Raw genomic sequence first — 10,713 nt, 5'->3', positions numbered from 1 at the left:
AGTTTCCCTGACATGCCCTGTGTTTCACTGGCAATGCATTTGCCTTAACTACCTAGCATGGTGCTCAATTCAGCTCACCTTTCTTCCCTACCAGAAGCCCACTGGACTGGAGCTTTGGCAGCACTTTGCAAACAGGATTCCTGAGGTTTAGCACTACACATGGAACAGGAAATCCAAGCCTATACATCTGCACAAAAGCTTGTGTATTTGTGCCTGAGCCTGGTGCTCAGCCAGCTGCAGGAGAAACCCTTGCGGTAAATGGAGCAAGACATAGGTGGTGAAGAGCTCTCCCAGGTCTTAAGTATTGCTGCATGCTGATGAAGTGCATTTGTAGTGAAACCCTGAGACTGAAAGGTCTCCAAGGCACTTGGCTGAGCTGTGTTCTCACCCCCACCCAAGCCCACTGTGAGGACACAGATTCAAGTGCAGCAAAGCAAACAGCATTTGCTCACACACACCTCATTCATCAGGACAGCGGGCACCGTGCCTTTGGCCTCCACCCACAAGAAATCCAAAACCCTTGAAAAGATCATGCCAGTCAGATGGGATTAGAGCACAAACCCAGATTATGGCCAGCGTGTGGCCTGTTTGGGCAGGTGGATGCAGACAGCAGAGGGCTTCTGCCTATGCTCCAGGCTGGCACGGCAGGAGCCTGCTCTACTCTGGAGGCAGCTTAGTGCTGCTGCCTTCAGTGCAGCCTGGCATCACATTCAGCCCAGCTCTGGGAAATGCAGGGCACCTCCTGAATGAAGAAATAAATGCCTTTTCAGGGTGGGCAACGCTGGCTAAACATGCTTTTATGGGTGCAGGGCAGGGCAGCTTGGGTCTGTCTGTACTTGCCCACCTACAAATGCAGGGAAAGAGCAGGAGAGACTCGTTCTTCATGGCTCCAGGTCCTCAGTCCTTTCCTCCCAAACACACAAGGAGCTTCTCTGTGCAGTGGAGCTCAGCTTGGTGGCTGAGGTGTCTGTGAAAGCACAGGACCCTGGAGCCCTGTGTACTCCAGCAGCACTGCAGTTCCCACTTCATGATCTCCCATTGGCCAGGAGGGGCTGTTTTGGCACTGCACAACACAGCAGCAGATGCCATCAAACAATGCCCTCTGCTAAACAGGCACTTTCTGCTGGAGCACCCCAGCACCCATCAGAAGTCAAACCTGTCCTGGCTTCAGCTGAGCCTGAGTTTACCCACTTCCAACTTCTGCATCTCACTTACGCCTTTTGCAGCAGCAAAGATTAGCAAAGTAACCACGCATCTTTAAGCTTTAACAAACCAAACCCAAATGCTTCCATGGTGTCCTGCAGGGAGCAGGGCACACGGCCCTTGCCAGCATGGCTCCATCCTCATGGACCAGCCCAGCATCAGAGCAGGACAAGCAAGTCACAGGAGACTGACAAACCCAGATCAGGCTGATGGCGCGAACACCAGGCCCATTTTTTAGAATCAGACATTTTTAAATATCTTTAAAACCGAGGATGCCACTGGGGTTTTTCCTGGTTATTAATTAAAACCTCTCCAGACAGAAATCTTCAGCCCATGACTTGAAAGAGGAAGAAATTGAACCTCCCTTCAGAAGTCCCTGGAAGTAAGTCCTAGCAAAAGCAGCACAGGCATTCTCCCAGGCTGGCATACCTTGACTTCGCTTTCATCTTGGCATGAAGTGCATTAATCGCTCTTTTTTTCACCCATAATAATCTAAGCAAGTCGAGTCTAATTAACAGAGTCCTCATCCTCTGATGCTCAGCAATCAGCCATATGGCACACATGTAAGGGAACATTAGCGATTAGACAGGGGTTGGTCTCTCCATAACATGATTACGGTATGAAAACAGGCTACCGAGAGTCTGCAGCAGCACCTCCTTGTATGCTTGGTTTGCACTAGCAAGGAAATGGGGATTTTTGCAGTTTTGCTTCTGTGGCTGCTGTTTCACCCTGGTTATAAAGGGATTTCTCATTGAACAGCATTGCTTAGACAAGGCACATCACTATTTAAGAATGGATTCTATTTATGGGTTACCTAGAAATACTCCAAAGCACATTATGGAAGGCAGTTGTGTGATTCTGTGGCCACTTGCTAGGATTAAAAGAGGCTACTTGTTTTCCACAACCATAAGCTGTGTACCTTTTGAATCACCCTGGATTGCAGCGATACGGATGTTTGCTCAGTGCATGAGTGTCCTATTACTGTGCGTATGCATCTGGCAGAGCCCAGCTGTATCACCACTAGCTGTTGCACTCCAGCACCTCGCACTAGCACCTTGTCAGCTACTGATGTTATTTCTTAAGGCTTTTCCTACAAGTATTTGCTGACTGCCTATAACAAAGCAGATGCATTTGACAGTACCCACCCCCTCCACTTGCACTCTTCCACCACTTGCCCCCGTGGTTCCAGCCCATGAGGACGTGGTCTCTCTTGCTGGGAAGCATCTGCAGAGTCTGTCTGTGCCGTGCTTGGAGACCTCTCTGCTCACACACGTTTGTGCAGTGAATTTGCCTCGGGGGGAAGGCACCAGCACCCCTATGTCCCAGCACTCCACCCAGCCTGCTGGGGACAGAAAGTGAGCCAAGAGTGGGAAGGAAGACTTAGTTCAACCCATACAGTAGAGATAGAGGTCTCCAAACACACCAGCACAGGGAACACTGATAGAGGAGTCTCTCATAAACACCATATATTTATAGCACAGTGTGCCTATAGTGGAGGAGAACATTTTAACTGAGCTACAAAGGACAAGAATATTCGAACTATTGAATGCAATTTTTTTGTTGCTTAAATATTAAATAGGTTGTGTTTGCTTCACTATCTTGCTTATCATTTATGGTTTCTACTTCCCAAAGACCCAAATCTTTAGGAAAAGCATTATGAATCGGATCTATTTGAAACGTAGCTCTAAATCACAACAAGTGTAAAATGTCTTTCAAAGATACTTCAATCTAAACAACTGTCATGACAATTTCATGCTAAAATTGATCAATAAATGAACATTTTGTTTCTCTTCTCTGTGCTACCCCACAAATGCTGTGTCAGGGCCAGCTTGTCTCTGTATGTTTGATGAAAAGAGAAGCAATGTGCTACTGTATAATTACTTTATGTCCAGGACAGGTTTCATTCTTCCCTTTTTCCAACGCCCGCTCCTCCCATGGTCTCTGTTGGACTGGTTTTTCCCAGGCCTTACCCCTGGTTTCTCACTGGGGACTCAGCCCTGCACCATCACAAGCTCTTTCTCCCGTTTGTAATTACCTGTTTAAAACCAGCTCGTTCACTGGGTGGGTGCAGTGTTTTCACCATGTCCCTGTTACCCTCTCATAGATGGTCTCACATGAGGTTAAAGTCACTAATTTAAAATACACAAAGCAGGTGCTGCAGAATAAGCCATAGTCAGAAATGAGGCCACAGAGAGACAGCAGCAGGTGTTCTTCCAGATACACCCCATCTACTAGAAAATTCAACCCGTGGGAAGTCTTTAAACACCTCTGCTCCCAATGTTTCCAAAGTCCTTTTTCCTCCCATGATACGAGCCCTGCTGTCCCATCTCTTTTGGGAGCACTTAACCCTTGAGCAGAGGCTCCAGCACTTCATGGTGCCAGTCCTCTGGTGACCTGGTCAGAAAGCAGGAATGCTCTCCACAGAGCTGACACCAAAGCACTTCTTACCAAAGAAAGTGAAACTCAAATGCAACCTCTCAGCTCACCTCCTGCTCCTACAGTATAGCCTTTCTCCTCCTGGTCTGATGCAGGAGCCCCAGCATGGTCCTACAACCCTCCAGAGACCCCCAAAAATGCATTTCTCATGGCTCATGTCCTGCTCTGTCGGTGTTCTGCCTCTGAGTGGGTGAGTGAACTGAAGGGAGGCACTGGGACAAACCTTCCGTCACCCGTAAGGATCTAATTATCAAGTGACCACCGTTGCCGTGGGCTCCTCAACTGCATAATCCAGGTCCTGTTCCACCACCCAGTACCTCTGCCACACAGCTGGAAAGGGGCTAGACACAAGCCAGCTCTGGGTGCCAAGGAGTCAACCAATACGCTCATACTCCTGGTAGTCTGAAGGGCTAAAGAAATTGAGGTTTTTATCCCAATCCCTAACAAAAACCCCTCTCCATTTCTAGGCCAACATGGGCACTTGCCTGCAGTATTTGTGACACTGGTGCTTTACTCATAACTTTATCTTACAAAGACCATAGTAACAACCTTTGGGAGTGATGTTGCTGAGGCCACCTGACGTTGCACTGCTGACACTGTTCTCCGGCACACTGCTTGGTACCCAGTCTCTCTGCAGAGCTCCCCCACAACTGGTGGCAGCTCTTGTCACCCTCCTGTCATGAATCAGGTCCATGCTGAAGTGGAAGGGCACAAGACAGAAGAAAACAGCAGCCTTTGGCAGCAGCCTGATCTAGGAATGAAGCACTTGTTTTAACCTGCAAATATGCAACATCCACCCCAAGCTTTCCTACCTCACTGAAGAAAGGAGGGATGGGAAGGGGTTCCCAGAGCACATGCAGGCAGGTCCTGACTGCTTTGTGAATAAGGAACACAAGAAACTCAAAGTAAATGCAACATGTTTTATTTGAGGTTGGAATAAATTACAACTGTAAAGCATAATTTATTGCTTTATAAATTGTCTGCTCTTAAAAGGCATTAATATCAAACATAAAACAAAGACACATTCAATTAGCAGTTCAGTTCTCTTAAGCTTCATGAACAGCTCAGTAGGGGGATTTCTATATACAATTCAAATCCCTGATCACAGGCTCATAAACTTCACTTTGACATGCATTATCATCATTCAGACGTATTGAAGGGAATGTAGATGTGTTCATTTGCTTTAGGATATAATTCTTACTGCAATTTTCCCTAAAATATCCCATTGAATACCCAGTCCTTCATTTCTCACTCAGCTACAAATCTCACTGATTTAAAAAAACTCTTTTAAAAGATATGTGGGCTTTTCTACCCCTGCAGAAGGAGGACTTCCAGGTCTAAAGCAGGAATGAGTCTGGTCCCAAAACTAACTGAAAAACAAACTCCTCCTAGATTAAAATACTGAAATCCCACTCACAAAAATGTCCTCCCATTTTTGCAAAAAATCCCAGCATTATCTGAAAAACAAAGTGGATAAGTCATATTTTTACTGTACAGTACTCCATGCCGAGACTGAATGTTGCTCAGCACCTGTACTCCTCCAGGATTTAGACCCAGGCAAGTCCAGTCCGCACTGAGTCCTGGGGATGGATGAGAGGGTGCTCAGAGGAGGCTACATGCACAGGGCACTTTGCAGGATCCAGCTCTGAACGCAGATGCTGTGACATGATGAGCTGGATCTGACTGGCTCTAGCTAGATAGGACAGGCAGAAGGAAGCTCAAAAAGTCACTTCCTCAGCCCCGGGGGAATCACAGCTCCTGAATGCCAGAAAGGGAATAGACATTGATGGGGAGCTCTCAATGCACGATGGAAAAGGATTGCACCAAGGCGTCCTGCCCTGCTCTGACCCGCCCACACCGCAAGGACCAAGCGCTCTTTGCACCTTGACTCCAGAACAGCATCTCCCTGAGCTATTCCCTGAGCAGGGAGCGTGCACCTCTGCTTTGCTTTCCCAGCTGGGTCCAAAGCAGCACAAAATGAGCTGGCTTATGCCTTGTATTACATGAGAGATAGAACTCTCCGGAAACAGAACCAGAGACTCCTGTCTCAATGAGCCCTTGGAACAACTCGGGAAGCCTTGCAGAGAACATCTCCAGGGCAGCTTCTCTTCTAGTCACAAATCTAACTTCAAATATAATGATCCACCAGTGCAGAAAATCCTTCCAAGACTGGCCTGGTATTACTCAGGAAGTTCCTATTTGGAGAAGGGTTTCTTCTCACACCAGCCTCTAGTGTTCTTGTCACACCTACAAGAATGTAAACAGCTGAGTGAGGTGCTAGGATAATTTACACTACATTACTGAATGGGAACGGGCAAGTCTATTACTGGATCCAGGAAATACATATCAAACTTGAAGAAAAATACCATTACATTGATCGTGGTGCGATTTCAGTTTTCATTAAAATTTCATCAGTAACGTACGTATCTTCTGTATGTTTTATACATAATCTCATGAAAGAAAAAAAAACAGCAAACAAACTTTCTTCTACTAAGCATGATTCCCTCAGAAAATGTGTTTCTGTGTGCTGTGGCCAGCTGCAATCTCTGTACTGCGTGTGCTCATAATAGCTCCCAACAAGCCAAGTGCCACGGCAGAGCTCTGGTGGGAGGCTGGGCCATACCTGGCGCTGTGCTGAACTGGGCCAGTTGTTCAGCACTTTTCAGTGTCCTTCTCACTCAGGGACTGGACAACCCAGGTTTAGCTCCCAGCCACATGGTAAAGTGCTTAATGGAGGGGTGGGGAACAGTAATGGCTCTTCCCCCACCTCAGCTCCTGCCTTGGCAGAGGCTCTTGGCTAGCTGACTTTGTGGGCGCTTCGCATTAGCAGAAGGATACACTGCAGCTGGGACAAGGGCATGCCTGATTCACCGTCATTCTTAACTCAGAAATGTGCAAGCCTTTAAAACCATCAGTCATCTCATTCATGCTCACCGAGAACAGATTCTTGGCTGACTTCTTTTTTTCCTTAGCAGTTCTGAACTTTGCTTTGAAGATGAGAAGGAAGAAACAGCCTTTGGGGAGAGGGACAAGCAGAGACTCTTGCAAATCAAACTGCAGGCACATGTCATCCACCGCAGCAGTGACCTCCAGATTGCACTTTACAGCACAACATCTTATTATCTTGAACCTTAATTTCTCATCCCTTTCAAAAGCTCCCAAGAGCATTCCTTTCTGTATTAGTGAGATGTCCCATGGGACTCTACAGAGAAAACTCAGTCACCAGGACAAGTTACAGGTTTACACTCAAGCACAGACTCTGAAGAGCAGGCCAAGGAGCAGACTTACTCCATTTTCTGGTGCAAGTGCTGTACCAAGCAGCAAGACGAGCACAGAAGAAGGAATGAAGAAGAAGTGAGAAGGAAGATGGACTAATGGTTAGTGCACTGGGCTGGGATTTGGCAGATGGAGTTAATTCACCTTCCCTTGTTCATGAAACAATCAAAAAAAGGGAACAGTTTATACTAACTTCAGGTTCCTCAAACATTCCCAGCTCATCAAATACCACCAAAATATTTCTCCTCTTTTAACAGTTCTTAACAGCTCTTACACATTGCCCCTCTCGGATCAAGCACACCAGGCAGAAATGTCCTAAGCAATCACACTTCTAGGAAAAAAAGGATCAATAAACTTCAAGATTGCTACATCTCAGCTAAGGCTCATTTACTCATCTGCAAAGCCTCTTATCCCTCCTGAGCTGCCCATTTGCTGGGCACTTGCAGTCAGAGAGAGCAGATCAGGACGTCTTCAGTCCATTCACATCTTATTTCTCATTCATTCTTGCCTCTGGCAAGGCACTGAGGCCAGCACTATCTTCAGGGTTTCTGTTTAAAGCACCTTCTGACTGAGTGGGACCAGGTTCCTACTGAACGGAAAAGCAGATGGGACAATCAGTGAGTGCATCTGAAAGCACACTAGTTAACTGGTGTGTTTGTTCATGAGTGTTCAGCCACTCTACCAAAATATCACAGGCATATTAATTAGTGGTTACAAAATGCTCTGACTTTTCACAGACCTTTATAAGTGCTGAGCATTTGAATTGGCAGAACAGCCATGCCTGAGAGTTCAGTGCATTGTTAGAAACTGCCGTTTTCCTCTCCTTCAGTCCTTCCCCTCACAAAGTGTCTCATGGAACAAACAAGTGTCTATACTGTGGTTTTACCAAGGGAGGAACTGGGTCACAGATGGATGTCAGCTGGATCAGACCCATGGAGCAGATGAATGACTTAGTCAAGTGAAAACTAAGTAATTTGAGGCCTGGCCCAGTGCTCCATGCCCCCTACCAGAGGTTACTAACTAGGGGACATAAATAATCCCCCAGAGGAACTCATGTATCATGAAGGGCAAAGAGCCTCTGAAGCTATGCATAATGTCATAAAGTACAGCACAAGTATATTACATATTTAGCTCTATCACTCCTTCTCTGTCACGAGGCAGTGGGTTGCTCTGACAGTTGTCTTCTGGTCAGCCTATTATGTTATTTCCTATGGAAATGCAGGTAAAGGTGTGTATACGATTCAGTAGTAGAAGAGGAGTTGGGTTTTACATGGGCTGAAAGAATGTTTCTTGTACCCAAATGAGATTTTTGCATGCATCTGCATACTCACCCAGATGCTGCCTCTGCAGCGCTCCATGCCTGAGTTTCATGCCAGGTTTGCTCTGCGTAGCAGGCATATCATACACACACAGTGACCCGGTACAAGAGCACATTCTGCAGGCCAAATCTCAGGCAAAAACCCACCTACAAAACCTACGTTTGTTGGGAGTTCTTTGCAGTGAATTGGGCTTTCACTAGGAATTAACATAAGCTGCAATGACGAATCTTATACTCTGTGCACTTGCTTATTTTCTTTTCACAGTTCAACCACTTTCTGCCTTAATACTAAATCACTAAAGCCTTACATAGCATTCAGAGCATTATTTTCTGCTGGCTGTGTTTCTCTATGCTCTAAGCCTCTATCACAATGCATGCAAAGGATAATGGCTGAAGTCATAATGCTTTTAACTAAAAAAATACTTTTAAAAAATAAACATAAATTATTTATTCCTCTTCGTCCACTGTTTTAAGCACTGAGTCTTCTCCCAAGATTTTACACAGTTCATTCAGTCTCTGCTGCATTTTAGGAATTCCTGCAAGCTGGGATTCCAGTCTCTGTTTTTCCTCACTCAGTGTTAAGCGGATAGCAGTGTCCAACTGCTCGAAACGCCAGCCGCCTTGTCCATCAAACTGCAGCAAGTGACTGTGGTACTTCCTGCATTAGAAATTAAAACATTAGTGATGGCTCAGTGAACAGATGGTTCATTTTTGCACACACAAATTTGGATGCGTGTGTCTCTTTTCAATGGTGCCTCTTGGGAAGCTGAGAGTTGTCCAGTTTTGCATCACTGGCTAAGACATTTTCAGTGACTCATAATCCCAGGACACTCTTTCCTAACAGTACTGGGTATGTCAAGCCTATCACCAGGACCCCCCTGTGGCTACAGCTGACTCCACCAGACTCCTTTTTCTCCAGGAGTTTAAACAGCAGCAGCAGACAGGGCTCCCTTTTCCCCCAGGAATGCTAGCCCCTAGTCTGAGTTTATTTTACTTACTTTGCTTTATGAGAGATGTTTTACCTCCACAGCAGAAAATACATTCAGGCAGGCACAGTGCACCTGATGCTACTGATAAAACTCTAATTAGTTCAAATTACATCTCAGTTTGTTCCCCCGCATCTCATAAGGTTGGATAAAGAAACCTCCAAGTCCTAAAATACAGCTCAGTTTGCAAGCGGGCAAACTAAAAAAGTCTGTGTAGGAGTCAGTATGAGGGTGTGTGCATTGAAAATATTCAAAGGTGTACACGTGGGGTTTGCCTAGGCCTGACAAGACATTTATCAGGAGGTACAAGAGGAAGAGCAAAGAGTTCCCTCAGTGTAATTTATCACTATAAATTATGGAAGATGAGACACATCATAAAACAGTGATTATAAATCCCATCCAGGGAATGTGACAGTTTAATAAACTCAATAGCTTATGACATGGGGCTCAACAGAGATTCAACTCCAGGCTTATATTCATCACTTCTTGCATATTATTCTTTGTGACACCAAAAGCTTAACCTTCCCCTCTAAAGTAGCCAGTATTATGATTAAAAGAGCAACTATTTCCTGGTATAATTCTGAGGAAAACAGCCCATGAACCTGGTTTTTGTCTATGTAGTGCACTGTCTGCAGAAGCATACCCGAGTTAAAGGCATTTAATGCTTATTTCTAAAGGCTCAGCACTTCTGTTTACTTCTCCAGATCCCTATAATTCCAGTAATACTGTGGAGTTTACAAGAACAATCCCAAACCTTTCTGAATAGCACTGGTACTATGAAACAAGAACTACTGGTAGGAAACTGAACGCAAAAGGTCTTTCTCACAAGTTCTTCAGTGCAACTTCCCTCTGCACCACCATTATCTATAGGTGAGGTGCTCTTAAATACCTGTGTCCTTGAGCAATGGTTTTAAGAATAATGCCAAAATTTAAAAAATGTAAATGCTACCTTTTTTTTTTTAAAGGGCAATTTAAATTATTTTCAAACCAAATGTCTATGTGACTTTTGTCCTACCAGAATACATTTTTTTTCTTAACATTTAGGTCTTGATCCAGCAAAAGCTATTTCCACTGTCACCCTCTACACAGAGGAAGGAGGAATGCTGGGGAAAACATTTTTTTCAGCGAAGCAGACACTGATACAATGTCTTTCTTTTGAGGCAATGGATGATAAAGGATTTTTTTGTCACCAGTTTAAAAAAAAAACAATAATTGGACAGTAAAGATCAAGGAGTTCAGAACAAACAGTCCCTGCTAAAGTTAATTCACACCTTCTTGATCTCCATTTGTCCTTTAAAGTATTTCGTTGTTTTATGTGTTCAGTAACTACATTTATTTCCTTTGAGGGACTCTTCTAGATGATTCTCCTACATCCCTCACTAGAATGATGTCTCTCAGGATTCCAATATTTGCTTTTTTAATAGACAATCAGATTTTGAAAGCTCTCAAACCTTGCAGAGGACACAACTGAAGTTAAACCACCAAATGTGCTAT

The 10,713-nt window shown here is 45.0% G+C and overlaps 1 protein-coding gene across 1 annotated transcript in view; it reads right to left on the bottom strand.

The window, feature by feature from the left end:
• Positions 1–4,545: 4,545 nt before the first annotated feature.
• Positions 4,546–10,713, bottom strand: part of ABCD2 (ATP binding cassette subfamily D member 2) — a 49,083-nt gene continuing 42,915 nt past the window's right edge. The window contains exon 10 of the mRNA XM_062638311.1: positions 4,546–8,891. Coding sequence (XP_062494295.1) covers positions 8,681–8,891 — 211 coding nt within the window. The 3' untranslated portion in view covers positions 4,546–8,680. The remainder of the gene's footprint in view (positions 8,892–10,713) is intronic.

Source organism: Pezoporus occidentalis, unplaced genomic scaffold, assembly GCF_034315485.1.
Source record: "Pezoporus occidentalis ecotype Australia unplaced genomic scaffold, CSIRO_AGI_Poc_V1 ctg56, whole genome shotgun sequence".
In the NCBI taxonomy this organism is placed as follows: domain Eukaryota; kingdom Metazoa; phylum Chordata; class Aves; order Psittaciformes; family Psittacidae; genus Pezoporus; species Pezoporus occidentalis.
The sequence above is the reverse complement of the archived record's forward strand: the minus strand, read 5'-3'. Positions and strand labels throughout refer to the sequence as shown.